General features: G+C 44.5%; 2 protein-coding genes across 8 annotated transcripts in view; both read right to left on the bottom strand.

The window, feature by feature from the left end:
* Positions 1–2,575, bottom strand: part of Pur-alpha (Purine-rich binding protein-alpha) — a 35,945-nt gene extending 33,370 nt beyond the window's left edge. Inside the window, exons 1-2 of one of the 2 annotated variants that reach the window (XM_033477058.2) lie at positions 2,118–2,575; positions 127–177 (exon numbers count right to left, since the gene is read on the bottom strand). In XM_033477058.2, the coding sequence (XP_033332949.1) occupies positions 127–177; positions 2,118–2,154 (88 nt within the window). In that variant the 5' untranslated portion in view covers positions 2,155–2,575. Of the gene's footprint in view, positions 1–126; positions 178–386; positions 406–2,117 lie in introns of those variants that run through there. The other variant, XM_033477059.2, reaches the window with a different exon arrangement.
* Positions 2,576–3,433: 858 nt separating this feature from the next.
* Positions 3,434–15,627, bottom strand: part of LOC117224104 (uncharacterized) — a 92,759-nt gene continuing 80,565 nt past the window's right edge. For 4 of the 6 annotated variants that reach the window (XM_033476794.2, XM_033476790.2, XM_033476789.2 and 1 more), the window contains 5 exons: positions 15,088–15,432; positions 12,875–13,176; positions 11,954–12,365; positions 8,761–8,873; positions 3,434–7,927 (listed from right to left, as the gene is read on the bottom strand). In XM_033476794.2, the coding sequence (XP_033332685.2) occupies positions 5,549–7,927; positions 8,761–8,873; positions 11,954–12,365; positions 12,875–13,176; positions 15,088–15,432 (3,551 nt within the window). In that variant the 3' untranslated portion in view covers positions 3,434–5,548. The remainder of the gene's footprint in view (positions 7,928–8,760; positions 8,874–11,953; positions 12,366–12,874; positions 13,177–15,087; positions 15,433–15,627) is intronic. The other 2 variants (XM_033476793.2, XM_033476791.2) reach the window with 2 other exon arrangements.

Consider the following 15,627-nt stretch of genomic DNA (forward strand, 5'->3'; position numbering starts at 1 on the left):
TTGCAGGTGAAAAGCTGACGTCGACGAACAAAATTGTCCAAAATGGCGATATTTTTTCGCGATCACCCGTTATCCCGTAATCGATTAAGATTAGTTCACAGTTATGTCCTTTCTTTATTTACTCACCAGGATCGAACTCAGTCCCTCCAGCATCCATGCCGCTTGGGTTTCCATATCCTAGAAATGAAAGAAAAGGTTCACGGTCAATAAAAGCGGCGAACAAATTTTATAGCGAAACATCGCTTAAACATTTCATTCGTATGCATTGCAAAAAAAGGGGGATACAGCATAGAGCGTTTACATCACAATAACGTGACCGCTAATAATTCTAACCTAAAATTACCCATGCAAATTCATTCCAAATTAAAGGAATATATCTTACGTACACATGTACATATTATAGCGTTAAACCCGCAGCCTAACCAATTTCCAGACCGTATTACTAAAACAAATGGGACGATCACGTAAATCTGTGTAGCAGTTGCGACATTTTGAAATCCTATGGCCGCGATTAGAAATCTCGAAGCTAGATTCCACGCGAACACCAAAAATGATCGTAAATTGTTAACGAACTTGATATTCGAGTACAAACAAATCCTAATAATAAGATTAGTCGCTAATTTCTGACGATACAAAGAACTGATGCAATTCCTAGACTTCAAGGAATGAAATGACGGCAATATTACGTGCCCGTTGTTAACTTTTGTAGCGGTGTATCATGGAAAGCATTACATAATGTTTTACGTTATCAACGCGATAAAATTAATCGCATAGATTTTTCTGCGTTAATCTCGAGAAGTATATCTCCGATCTCAACAAGTATACATGTGCATCCGATAAGTACACGAATGCCGATCGATCATCCACCGCGGTGAATCTATGTATTCCGTGATCGATGATTATTCGTGCTACGTTTTCCGCTTACAATTTTTACACATCGGAAAAAGGATAATCGTGTCCGGTAATATCGATCGAACGTTTTTAAATGATAAATTGAATTACTTCCTAAATCGTTGCTAGATACATGTCGTGACCGTTTTGTTTCGAGGCCAAGATCCACCAGCTTCTGGGGTGGGGATCGCCTATGGCACGTGTGAAATTTACGCGCATCGTAGCCAGACGGTACCTTCGTTTTGTATATGCTGCTATACGCCTATCGGCGTATTAGTGCGGGTTTTCCGTAACTGTGTACGCCGTGCGTGTGCGCTAGATAGAGGTGGATCGGCAGGTTACATCACGCGTGTTCATTTGGGACTATTCCGGTTGTCTCGGAGAGCGCGGTCAGGGTGTCTGTCACACGGAAACTGACAACAGTGAGAACGGTTCCCAGAGGCCGCGACTTTCAAAAGGAACACCTGGGACAGAACCGGCATCGGCGGACTGCTCGGCGGCGTATCGGCGAGCTGCGAATGTTCGGCTTGCTGGGGCCGGAGATGAGAGAGAGAAAAAAAAAGCCGTCGGCAGAGGGGAGAGGAGTGGAGAGATGAACAGTAACGGAGGGAGAGAAAAACTTAAAAAGCACGAAGCAGAAAAAAAGCGAACAAGCATGTACGGGAGGAAGAGAGAGAGAGAAAACAAGCGAAAACGAGAAAGAGAGAGAGAGAGAGATAGATAGAGAAAAACCGAGTACGAAGCGCGTGGTAAAGAGGGAGCCAGAGGGAAAGAGCGAGAGAGCGAGAGAGAGCATGTGTGAAAGAGACGGGGCAAGCGAGAGGGAGAAAGAGATAGAGTAAGACGAAGGAGGAAAGAGGACAGGGTTTGTCTCTCGGCCGATACGCAGCCGGCCATCTTGGATCCTGGGTATCGTTGAAAAATAGCAATTCTTTTCGGCGGTTGACAGAACGCCACGAGGGTCGAAAGGAACGATCGGGCGTGTGCGAGCCCGCGGTGCTTGCGAACTGTGCGAGGGGAGAAACGGCGCGGGTCGACCGCGCCGGAGGTCGTCGCGTTTGCTCATGGAAAAGACGGTCCTGGTAACCGGAGGCGCAACACACGGTTCCACGGCTACGGAAAGATGTCGGGTCGCGCTCGTTTGCGACACATATCGGGGACCGCGTACGAACGAGTATGGGTCGGGCAGTTGGGCATGCAGAGCCGAACGATCTCCTGATCCTTACTTTGCGGTTGATCGTCCAGACTTTCCCGGTCAGACATTGCTCTTAACGCGGTCTCTTTCTTCGGTTCCACGCGTCGTCCCTCGACGTCTCGGCAACAGGCCCGACGACCAAAAATCCCCGGCACTGTCCGTGGCGCGACCCCGATATATCACCACTAACCAGCCAGCTCACCAACCCAGCACACCACTTGCGAATTTTTCACTTCTTCACACACCACGGTCCGACCGCCGACCGACCGTCCGTCCACGGCACCAGTCGTCACCACCACCACCACACGCTCGCTCGCTCTACACCGTTCCACGCTCGCTGGCCCGACTCGCGCTCGCCCTCGCTCACTCGCTCGCTCGCTCGCTCGCTCGCTTCTTCGTCTTTCACTCTCGCTCTACCACCAATCCCTGCTCGCGATACGAGAAAGCGAGATACCGCTATACTTACTCTACGCGAACGCACACACTCCTGACCTTTCGTCGTGTGATCTGCCCGTAGCCATCTATATAAGACTGCCTCATAGCCACGACACGATCCGCTCGCTCTGTCTCATTCCTTTCGATGTCGTCTGTCCTTCTCCCTCTCTATCGCACACGTTCGCTCATTTTAGCGGTTCCTATGGTTTCGTCTCTTTCTGGCCGACTAGCAAACTCATTTTCCTGTCGGTTGGTGGCGCCACTATGTGCCCGGTTGTATATCGTTTTGTATCGTATCGTATCGTATCGTATCGTATCGAATCGAAGCAAATCGAATTACGTACCGCGATAGCCATCTTGCATTCGACTTGGTTCGAGAGATATCGAAGTCGTTTCTACGACCTGAAAGCGAGTTGAAATTTCAAATGGGAATATGAAATGCTGATTCGAATAGCGAATTCTTCGACGATTTTACACAGAATGGCGTCTTAAATGGATTATAGAATTATTGATTTAGCCACTTAGGATAGTAGAGAAAGTATTTGTATATCTAATCGCTATGGAATATTTTTTTATGAATATTTTGTACTGTATAAGAGAAATAATAATGTTTCTCATTTTATCCTAGTGTACTTTATGTAACGTTTAACTATATATTATCGCCAATGTCTTATTGATTAAGTGTTGATTACTTTAAATAGACGGTACACGTTTCATATCGTTTTAAATAAAATAGAATTTTCAAAACATTTTAATTACTTGATGAAACATTCGTTAAGAAAGGAGTAGGTATATTGGACGAGGTAAGTAACACTGAAACTTGGATATTGTATATTTTTTCAAGTGTATTATTCATAGTTCATATACGTTCTTATAATAATTATTTCGGTAGAGAATTAATGATGCTGCGAATTAATTGAAACCTTTTATTCATATTTTTTAAGCAAAAACACAACAAAATTCAAGTACACTTATTCCTTACACGTTTACTTTTTAATTCAACTAAAATATAATTATACGATAATATGACTTGTGTAAGATGCAATGTTAATGTCTACATGCTTATGAATGTATGCACGTCAGTTGTAAATACTTGATGACCATGTTAATTGATGTATGAAAAAATCAATGTATTCATTTTTTGCCCCGATAGCCTTTGTTCTCTCATCGAGATGAATGCTTTGAAATGGTTACAAAAATGGCAGCCGCGGAATAAGGCACACAATTGATGCAACGCGCATTTAATATAGCGATATATTTATCTTTAATGTAGTTCGGATGTCAATGAATTTCTAGAAGTATATGAATCGTCCTGTGTAATTGTGTTTACGTGTATGATGCCTAGGGAATCTAAAGCTTCGCAGGAACGATTGTGCTTACATCGCTGTTGTGATAATAGTTTTTTTTTTATAATTACCGCTATCATCATTAACATTATCATTATTATTAATATTATTAATTATAATTATACTTGATGTTACTAATGCTTGGATGATCAGTAGTTTTGTATATACAGGTATCTTTGAGGTATGTTTCGCACCTTATGATATGGGGTTATATATATATATGTACATATGTAAGTTTGTTTATTTTATATATATGTACACATATATATATATGTACATATATGATTTTCACGAACCACGTCTATCGATCAACTTACATAATATGCATCCTGAGATATTCAATCTACTTGATACAACTCAACTAAAGCGTGAACTATGTTGTAACAAGTGCAACTTGTACATTATAATGTGTATGCGTGAGATGTGTTTCCCTATTCCTGACTGCAACATCTATTACAAAACAACATGCTCGTCTTTTACTCGCTTAACAAAAACCAGTAATCATAATTGAAATTTCTTTGAAAGCTTTATCTATATACAATCTTATTTCAGCTCTGTAACAGCTATAGATATTAGTTACATAAACCACTGCATTACCAATTCATTTTCTGTTTAACGACTACTCTGCACCTAGTCAAAGATCCTATTGCATCTGTGAATACGACCATCGTAATGTTTACTGTATCTTTAAACATAGTTTTGGATCGTTTAATCGATCACTAAATATCTGTCAGTGTGTTATTCATTTCTTTCTCGTACAGAATTATATCATTCTTTCTTCAAACGAACAACGCACACTATTACAGATTACAATCTTTTATGTGCTTTTTAAAACTTACTACGAGCAGTCGAAACTTTCCTAAATGAAAGGCTATCTAACGTGGTGCGTGGAAAAACGCTAGGTGTTCTCTTCGTGCTTTTTAAAATTTACGTTCTAGAGTAAGTTTTGTAAAAAATATCCCTTAATCACTTTGATGTAGGATTACTTTGTGTGGTGCCTATAAAATACAGCGAGACTAACAGAAGAGCAACAGTGTGGTATGAGGCAGTTTTGTGATTCGGTGATGTCTCATTCATCGAATTTCAGACCTCACTATCCATTATACATAATAAGTTCCAAGAAACGATTGATTTCTTTGTTGTCGTTAAGCTCGATTGCTTTGAAAAAAAAACTCGCATACTCGTATAATGAAAACGAAGAATAAACCAAAAGGAAAAAAAAGTATCGAAACAAGAATATGTGCACCAAGTGTTACATCGTTGACAATAATGTCAAAAAATATCGTATATATATATATATAAATATATATATATGCCTCCATGCATACAATTAATTTACCAAAAGTCTCCTTTGACACACGATTCGCGAGCGACCCCTTAAAAGCTATTTACAAAAATGAATAGCAACACACGTAGGCTTCTGCTGTATCAACCGTTGTCTTTGAGCATGCCCCTAAATACCATCGAACATCTCTACCACCCACAGGGTTGTTTCTCAGACATTCTTTAATGCAATGAAGAACATAAAAAATGAACGTGTATGGCGTGTATGTCCATCAATATACCAGCAGCAAAAGGAGTACAACGTCAGAGGCATACGTTGCTCAGAAAAGGACGGCCTTGACATCAGTATTTTACCGGGGACCGGTGTGTCCCTGTGGTGAAGTACTCGTGACGAACCTCATTGAATGTTACAACAAACCGCTTTGCATGGTATAGGGCCCTCGCCCTCCTGTCCATACAACGTTCGTGATTTAAAAATCTTAGAATCAATGATCAAGAACGAAGACTTCCCGGTGTAACAGCTCTCGTACGCCTCGAAAGCTTCCTCGATGGGTATGTTACTCGCGTCGTTTTTCCTTTCCATCGTAGTCCCCGCCCTTGAGTCATCCGAACGATTTGGCACTGAATCTACGGTTACTTTGGAGCTTAGATCCTCTTCTATACTAGCACTCTCCCGTGCCAATCTGTAGTACTTCTGCACGTAGTCCACATTGACTTTAAGGTCGGTGTTGTCCTCCTCGCCAGCCTCGCCCTCGCAAGATACACCTCGACATTGCATAATCTTCTTTGGGGTTATCACAGGTTCAATCGTCTCAGCCTCCCAGCATTCTAGGACATCAAGCTCTTCTATACTATCCAGGGATAATATTCCACTAGCGTTCTCTTCCTCGACACTGTTGCTTCTGTTCTCTTTGCTCCTAGCTGCCTCTTTGGTGGTTGTATCACTTTTGATCACAGGCATGACCGCAGTAGCGTTGTTATTCCATAGCGTCTCGTAGCCGGAAGTCGTCAACAACTTGCCGTCCTCGGACACTACTATCTCACCCTTCTCGAACGTTTTCACGTTCACAGTGTCCTCGTTCGTTTCCTTCTCATTATTGTCGTTCTCGTTATCCGCGTGCTTAATCTTCTCGTTATTATTCACAGGATCCCTGTTCGACCTCCCACCCTGTCTTTTCGTTCGCCTTGCATTGACCCTCTTGGAGTCTATCCGAGAGTTTGACGCAACCCTCATACCTGCAACGCTATCCTCCTCAGTAAATTCGCAAACGTCACCAACCTCTTTCGCCAGAGTTTTCTTCCTGACCGAGTCGTCCCGTTGGCCGCACGAGTCCGACGATGACACCACCTCATCCAGCTTGCCGTCGACATGCCTGACCCGTCTACGTTCTCCCGACCGTTTCTTACTCTCTTTCTTTTTCCTTGACCCGCCATTGGTACCATCCGGCTGGTCCAAGCTCTTGACGTTGTTACCCGACCTTGCGAATTCACCGTAGTTAGTCGCGCGCGACAACCCTAGATTGTCTGCGCGATTATTAGCAGATAGTGCAGGCATGGGGTTGCCTTGCAAGTTTTTTGGCGGCTCTTCCACCTTCTCCTCATCCTCCGACTCGCTGTCCGAAATGGTCGACGTAATGAACACGTCCGGCGAGTTCACTCTACGAAGCCACTGGGTCACCGCTTCCGTGATAGGGTACTCGGAGTGTCTCGTTTGGCTTTCAAACCCTGAATCCTCGTTGCAAACTTCAATCGGGTCCTCGTTGTTCAAATGATTGCAGACAGTATCGAACATGCCATTGCTGGGCAATTCGTTCTCGGTTTTCTCGCGTTCGAATGTCGAATCCTCTTTCGTATAATCGTTCGGGCTTACATTATTCAGACTCTGCGTTGCGTCGTTCGCCTTCTCCGACTCCGCTTCCGCGGCGTCGTTCAGATCCGGTCCGGGGGTCGACTCCCTCGTGAACTTTGCACCTTTCACGCTGTACTTTCTCTTTGGTAACGATGACTTAGCGTTGGTCAACGATTCGTGGTTCTCCCCGTTCTCGGTGTTCTCCACGGAGACAGTCTTTGGTGTGCCTGATCTGGAACGTGTTCGTTCATCGTTGTGCAACGACGTCGTCTTCGATGTCAAGGCCGCGTCCTCGTTGTTCGACTCGAACTCCAGGTCCCCGTTCATCAAGGCGACCTCCTCTTTGACGCCGTTCATCTCCTCGCGGTCGTTGCCGTTCGACGCATCATTCGGCGCGTTGTTCATGCTGTTGCTAGATGATAGAACCTCGATGGTAACCTCGGTGTTCACAGGTGCCTCCTCTTTGCCAGCCAGGCAGTTCAGTCTCTTAGCTTCGTCGTTTTGCTCCTCCAGCGGTGTCGACCGAGCCTTCGGCAACCTGACCACCTGGATAGAGTTCTCGCTAATGGTCTCGTCCTCGCCGTTCTGCGAGTCGCCGGCGATGCCGTTGCACGACTCGTTCGCCTTGTCAACGGGCACGGTCTCCGACGACAACGTGCTCATCGGCTGGTTCGTCGCCGAGCCCTCCGCCGAGATTGGCGTGTCGCCGGAAGTTGGAATTGCGGAGACCGGTGTACCGTTTAACTCGACGACCGACCGCAGCTGGAACTCCTTGCATTCGGGATTCAGCGTTCGCGTGCTGGTCGTCGTCGTTGTTGTTGTCGTCGTCGTCGATGTTGAACAGTCTGTCCAAGGTAGTCGGGAAGACGATAGACCAGTATCACATTCCGAGCTGTACTCTCCTTCCTCCTCGTCTTCCGTGTTACCCTAGAGGTCGAAGAAAATATTATATTAATCATGTGACTTAATGTTTTGATGAATTTATACAGTGAGCTCATACTCTCCTTATGAACTCGCATCGAGATCAATACCTGATCATTTATGTATTACCTACAAATGTCTTTATGAGAGACAAAATCTAAGACTATAAAATACCAATTTCTAGCCGTCAGATGTCTGGAATTCGCCTAGGTCAATCCAAGCCCGGTTTGAAAAAGAGTATATTAGTAATTTATAGAAGCAAAGAAGAAAACTAGATACATACATTGTATCTTCTGAAAGAAGTAGGATTACTGGATTAGCTTAAATCTTCTGATGAACCCCCAGCAATGTGTGAAAATACAAAATGTAATGTATATGTATAACGAAAGCGCTAAGAGATAGCCTGAGACTACTTCCATGAAGTTGTAGCAAATTTGAGAGTGTACCCCAGAGAAGATCTGCAAAGAATGTTTTCCTACGGAGCACATGAGAACCAGACCCCCCAGGTTTATAAAACTAGTGAATGTAACATGTAAGAGATACTGTGAGTAAAATGAGAGCCATAGTGAAGACAATAAAGAAATACCATGCGTGTCAAGTTCGAAGAATCGCTTAGTATATAGAAGATCTTCAGTTTCTGAGCAACTATTTTTCATCGCGATGCTGAATTAAGGATCCTCTAAAGGAGAACGCTGACCTCCGCGTTTTGAATCTGACAAAGACAAATCCGTTAAGTTGACTATATTGCAATAGATCACCCGGAAGATATCCGACCGTTGACCCCTGAGACACGTCGGGTGGTCGCCGTTCAACTCGTAGAACTGAACTCTGATATTTACCGCAGCAAGTCTCTGCTTTCTTCTCTTTTTCTTCTTCCTTCGTTTGGCACAGGCCGCCGACATAACTGCCACGTTCGTGGTTCTGATCATGGGCCCTCCCTGTATGGTAACACCTTGGACAGTAGAAATACTTTGCGTTACATCTCCAGGCGAAATCGTGCGTACCGGTTTGGTGAACAGTGACGACTAAAAATAGGGTGCCTCCGGATACCCGACCAGGTACCACCGGGTCGACCTCGGAAACGGTAACGAGTATGGCAGCGTCGAAGGGCGCCTAGACTGAACTTGGCTTTTTCAGGCTTACACCTCTATTAGTTGGAGAACAGCTCGGACAGCGGTGGTGCTATTTCGAACCGGTTCTATTTGGAGACACGGTGCTCTGCCAAATTCACTCTCGACGCCCATCGGCACCGGCCGGAACATATCTCTAACATTAAATGTCGATGGAGCAGCAGCGTCCTCGTGATCGTTATGAGTCAATGTACCTCTAGGTGAAACGCCTTTTTTTCCTGTGCAACGTGCGAGCCGTGCTGCTGTGGAGAGTTACGTCGAGATAACATAGATTGGAATTATGGTGAGAAATGATTCAGATATTAGACGTATGCAGACACATACATCGAGCGTGTATAGACTCTTGACTTTAGCTACGATCGTTGGATCATCGGACCATAAATATCAATCCACTATGGTTTTCATGTATTTTTGGAAAGAAGACTTTCTTGCCTCCTTTCAGTTTTCTTTTTTTTTTGAACTTGATCCTTCAAATGAGTACATGAACTTATGCATTGTTTCATTATAAAATTAAGACAGGCATTGTGAGGCTTCTTCTAAAAACTAGATCATAATAGCTGTTTATCTTGCTTCACAATATGTTGATTATAAGAACAGGGTGGACAGCTGTTATGATTGTTACTGTAGTTTAAATTTCTGCATGGGAAAGGAGACCATAACGAATAGCATTACTGCTTTAGCATAAACTATTTGCTACATAAAATAAATGCTGCACTTCCTTACTTCCTTAAGTTCCATAAACCATTTGCTAGATATGACAAATTAAGCACTTTCTAGGATATAGCAAGGATATTACACATATTTGTACATTTCCTTTCAAGTCAATAAACCCAGTTAAGGGTTGAACATTATACTTTCTTTAATCTCACCCCAATGTAGTATCCAGAATAGGAAAAATTATTTTCTTAAGTGCTCTTTAGTCTTCACCACAACGAATACTGACCCACGAAATATAGAATTCCTTTTTCAATACATTGTGTCTCGTAACTATAAAACCATCCACAACAAATTTGAATTTTTATACATAGGAATTAATACAATAATGAATGAAGATTATGTCTACTCTGAAATAAAAAAAAAAGTAACAAACCAGTGATTCGATAGTGTTTCATAACTATAAAACTAAGCCTGTAAAAGTCGTTTTTCCTGTATAGGTCGTCAGTTTTACTTTACATAGTCTGACTGGAAGTATGCAAAAACCAATAATTGAACTCATCGAAATTAGGGGTGAACCCACGCATTACAAAGTTAACATTATATTATTATATTAATATTATATATTAATATATATATTAATATATATATATATTAATATTATTCTGTTCGTTCTTTTTTACAGAATAAAGTTTATCCCTTCTTAAAAAACATCGTTCTTCAGTGCAATCTCAAATATGGCACACTTCATTCATTATTATTACATTAGCTGCAACGTATAAAAACCGAAATCTTTTAAGCATTAATTATGAGATGCAGAGCGTAATAAGATAAAATAGTGGACAGTGCTGTCCCTTTCATTCATAAATGTACACTAAATCGCAGCCACGAGTCGACGCTTGGGCACTCCCCGCATGTCCCTGCCAGTGAACCAGAAATGGTTCAAAGTGGCTTGTATCAATGGTCCCGGTCCTCCCGCGATCGTGTCTAAAGCGAGGCGCGTCTCTTTGAATTATTACCTTTTACCTTGCATGTGGTAGAGGCACGTCGGTAATAAAACAGCAATGATGCCGATGGACGGGACAGCAGTCGTGAATCTGGGCAAATCCCTTTCCCCTGGCCGCGCATCCGACCGACACTGTTCTCGTTTAACATTAGAAACAGGTACAATCAAACGTACTAACTGCTAAACTGACGGCAGTGCAGCGGGGAAGGAGCATTAGACGCATCCAAGGCTCGCAGTACATCATCCGCTACTTTGTGAGTCTTTCGTCCTCCGTTAAATATAACTTCTTGGCGGCCGACGCGGGTTCTCACGTACCCGCGAATTAAATTATACGTTACGTAACCCCCAAGAGAGCACTTCCGACATTTCTTAAACATTTGGGCGCTTATCAATCAACCGGATTGTCTCGTCTCTCGCCAGGACTTTGATACTCGTCGGTCAACGATGCCGCGCGTCTCTAATTAATTACTTTGTTATTCCGCGTTGCCGTTGCAACGTTGTATTCTTCTCCGATCGCACAATAATAATCTCTGTTGTCGCATCGCTTGGAAGGCCATGCGACTCTGTTTTGCTACATATACTTATTATCTCAGTATAACAATTTCTTGAATGAAACCGCTTCTTCAGAAAGAGTACTACAAAGGACAGTGATTCGAGCCAGAGATCAATGCGAGTGGTAGCAAAAACTAGAAGTTAAGAAGGATCAGCCGCCATTAAGAAGGATCACGCATAATATTCCTGAAGGGTCGCACCGTAGCCTGGTCGGCTGGCAAGCGTCGCGGGACGTTCTAGATCAATATACGCAATTCGTCAGGCGTTCGATGAGCGCGTGAAGGCGCAGGTCACCGAAAACGCATCGATACGGCCTGGAGTCTGCGATCCAAAATGGATCGCAGGCTCCGGCAGGTCGGGTCGCCGGCATCGACCGCAAAGAGTGGCGGATTGCGCAACGTTGCGATGCACTGCTCCCTCCCCGTGGTTCGCTTTTGCGCAGATTCTCTTAGCCGCAAGAAAAGAACCTTCGCTTTGTCCGTCCGTTGTTCCGTCCATCTGTCCGTGAACAGAACGAAAGCTACGGGAGGAGAGCCGGAGACACAAGGTCCCTCTCTCCCTCTCTCTCTTAGGGTAGTCGAGAGGAGATAGCCCCATGGGGGCAAGACAGAAAGGGCGGAGAAGAAGATAAAAAAAAAAGGTAACTGTCGAGGATTTTCACGGTGCCCGCTACGGTTTCAATCAACTAACCATTCACGTTGACCAAGGGCGGGCCGAACATGTAGTGGCCCGGGTACATGTACGGTTGCGGCACCGCCGGTATCACGTGCGACACGTGCACGGGCTGCTGCATCAGCACCGGCTTCAAGTACGGCCCGTCGACCATCCCGTTCACCATGCATTGATCTTCCACGTATTGCTCGTCCATGTACAACTCCTCCACCTGTTCCTCCGCCTGGAGATCACTGTCCGTCTGGTTCTCCTTGGAGGCGGCAGCCTCGGCCGGCTGCTCGTCGCCTTCGCCGACCACGCTTCCGCTGCAGCTGGCGCTTCCGGTACCGGTACCGCTCTCGTTGCACGTGCCGTTCGTGTTCTCCACGGGCACCTCGCTCGTTTCGTGCTCCTCTCGCACCATGGCCGCGCTCTCCGCGCCCGTCTGCAACTTTCCAGCACATATTTGTTAGCAACTATCCGTCGGACTAGCTTTCAACGCACCTGCAAAGAAACGACTTTTAGAAATAGTTTCAACTGGAAGCACCGGAGGGTCTGCGTTCTCAAACGAACCACTTATGCGGGAAGCGCATACGTTGCACTAGATTCTAAGAATTTTCTCGTTGGAAAATGTTAACAAATTGTCGACGAATGCACAGTCGAAACGATTCGTTGCCACGCGAGAGTTGAACAGAAGCCGCGAAGGGGTTCTCCGGTTTCTATTTTTAAGAGTAATTATGGCAACACCCCGGTAGATCGCTTTAATTCGCCTTCATTGACGGCGCTATTTTTGTAGTTTGATAGCCTTCTAATATCGTGGCCGACGCGCCGTGTACACCGCGGATCAGTGAACCGGAAAGGCTTAAAGCAGAGCGTGCATGATAAGCGAATCTTTGCTTGGAGATCCATCGATTCGATGCGCGAGCTCGCTGGCATAAATTGGCGAATTTTGCTGCTCACCTGGTAGTTCATCATGCAGTACGGCTGATCGGCCAATTTGTGCACGAACGCGGGATTGATCCATTCGATCGGCCTCAGGGGCACCGGCTCGCAGGGCACGGCTGCTAGGACACTCGGCCCGACCGGCGCTGGTACCGGCGCAGGACCGAACAACATCACCGGGTACTCGTAATAGTAACCGCTCGCGTGGTCGTAAAACGTCCCGTAGCCTAATTGCGCCCTGGGCTCCACCACCGGCGGATTCTCACCGTTTCCGCAGTCCCTGTCCAATAGCTGCTGGTCCTCGGTCGTTTCGCTGCCGTCTGCGTCAACCAAGAAGCAGAAAATGTACCAAGATCTCGGCCGACTTCGTCCCGAGAATGTTATTCACATGCCACGGTGACTCCAGGCTTATGCTGTGTATGCGGCAATTTCGTTGATTAGTCGACGAGATGAAATTCACACACGATTATATTTATTTCGAACGATTCTAAGGGTTGATTTCTTCTCAGATTTTGCGATGTTTATTTGGCACGAGTTTTCTGTTATCGACTGTACTAATTAATCGTTTAACACGTTCCGTGCCGAGCTTTTTTTACTCGAATCTTCACACTTTGATATTTTACTAAAACTTGATGTATTACGTGCAATTATTCATTCTCGTACACATAACAACGTAACAAAAACTTATCAACGCCCATTCTTGCGGTGGAAATTGATTCTTCGGTTCTAAATTTCTTGTAAACAATTTGTTCAGTTCACTAAGTAAACATGCAAGCGTGTACCATCGATGGTACACGTGGCACGGAACGTGTTAAGTATCGTCCAGTACTTCGTATGGTCACATGATTGAAGTATAACGACGAGGAAGTCAATGTCTTTGGCCATCGTGCGTATGACAATGTTTTAAGTATATATTTTCGATTTTTGAAATTATTTTTGAAGGCGTTTTCTTTGGAATTATTGTTTGCCTTTGATTTAGATTGTAATTGGTAGTAATTGAGTTGCTGAATGATGACCGTAACATGGTCGTTGTCATTAGAATTATTACAACGTAAACACATAATTGTCATTATGGTTTGTCTGTACAGGGTGTCCCAGGTTTTAATGTTCAAACTTTGTCAGTATACGTTTAGGAACCTCGTCGAGTGATATAAAAACGCGTGGACTTTTAGAAGAGTGATCGATGGCCAAACTTTCGCTAATAAGTGACCTTAAAACGTGCTGTACGCGAAACAAATGGATCTCTGTTCCACAGAGCTCTTTTATGCGACCATAAATAACAGAGATGCTCGGTTGTCCTCGTTTAAAGGAACACGAATGGGGCATAACGGGATAAAAATGGTACCCGCATGATTCCCCTTATTTTAGTTCACAAATTAATGGAACTTCTGCTGAAAAATTCACAGTCCTTCCTATTCCGATTTTGGAAAACCGGATTCGCTTCATTGTACCGTAGCTGCATTTTGTTAGTCCGCTGAAATCTTAATGGAGAAGTTCATAAATTGTCTTTCAACGGATTCGAATCCGGTTGAGTTTTTCCAAATCTTTCTATGAGGGAGAGAGAGAGTGTGTAAAAGAGTACATAATAGGAGAATACTTATTTATAGAAGAATATTAAACGAGACATACGTTTAGTCGAAGCTCACGACGATTATAAAAGACGAGGGAATGATTTCTCGTTAAGGATTCTGCTCGAACAATGAACAGTTTGAGACAAGCATGTGGGTCAGAAGGGACCCGTTCCTTTCTCTGTGGCGATCCGAGCCCCATGCCTAAGGATTCAGCCAGGCGATGGCGACATAAAATCTGCAAGAGCACACTGTCTCCTCGAACCACGTAATATCGCAGTTAGTATCGTCCCTTCAAAGTTCCATAAATGGCTTGCAACGTGTAGCTTGCAAGGCTGCAAGGTACAATTGCCCATCAGAAGTGAGATATTCGTATAAATTGTAACAAATACGTGGAAGAAGCGTGTCGAAGCAATCGGCTCACATTTTCATCCATTTCTTTTCGACTCGTATTTTTATTATATTTATTATATTTTGATTTGTCCGAGGTCTTCGCTATTCCTTTAAAAATTCGTCGCTTCTCAGGCGCCAACTTGACAGATCTTTCTTCGCGAAAATCTTCCGGGAAGAGACCAGCGTGCAGTTGCAAGGTCGTGGAAGGCCAAGAGAAGGGTGACAAAAGGGAGAGAAACTCGATGAAATACGTTGCGCGTCTACCTATACCTCTACCTGCGGTGGAATGCGAAGCAGATTGGCTCTCGGTGGTCGATGGTGTCGCGCTCGTGCTGGCGTTCCCTGCCCAGAGCTTCTTCTTCGAGAAGTAGCCCTTCTTGAACAGCATGTCCTGCCGGGGCGTGGCGATCCGCATGTACTCGTCCTCGTTGAAGTTTGTCTTCGGCTGCGACGGCGACCCTGCTGACTCGTCTCTGTGGGAACGTGATCCGGCGCCATTGTATCCGTTGGTGCCGCCGTTCGCATTTCTCCAGGGTTTGTAGCCGTCCTGCCTGTGACGATCGAAATTGTGCGAACTCCTTAATCCTTCCTCTTCGTCCTCCTCGCCCGGCGGATCTGTTAACAGAGTCGCAGATTTTTATCAGATTATTGCGGGATTTTTATTCGGCTCGGCGGTCTTTATGCATCTACGACACTCACAGTTTTTTTAGACTTTTATTTTTATAGCCTGTCTTTGGTATCAAGGGTTTCCTAATTGGTAGTTCGAATTTGATTGTTATTTTAGGCTTTGTGAAACGACTAATGATTACA

This window comes from Megalopta genalis, chromosome 13, assembly GCF_051020955.1.
Source record: "Megalopta genalis isolate 19385.01 chromosome 13, iyMegGena1_principal, whole genome shotgun sequence".
Taxonomy (NCBI): domain Eukaryota; kingdom Metazoa; phylum Arthropoda; class Insecta; order Hymenoptera; family Halictidae; genus Megalopta; species Megalopta genalis.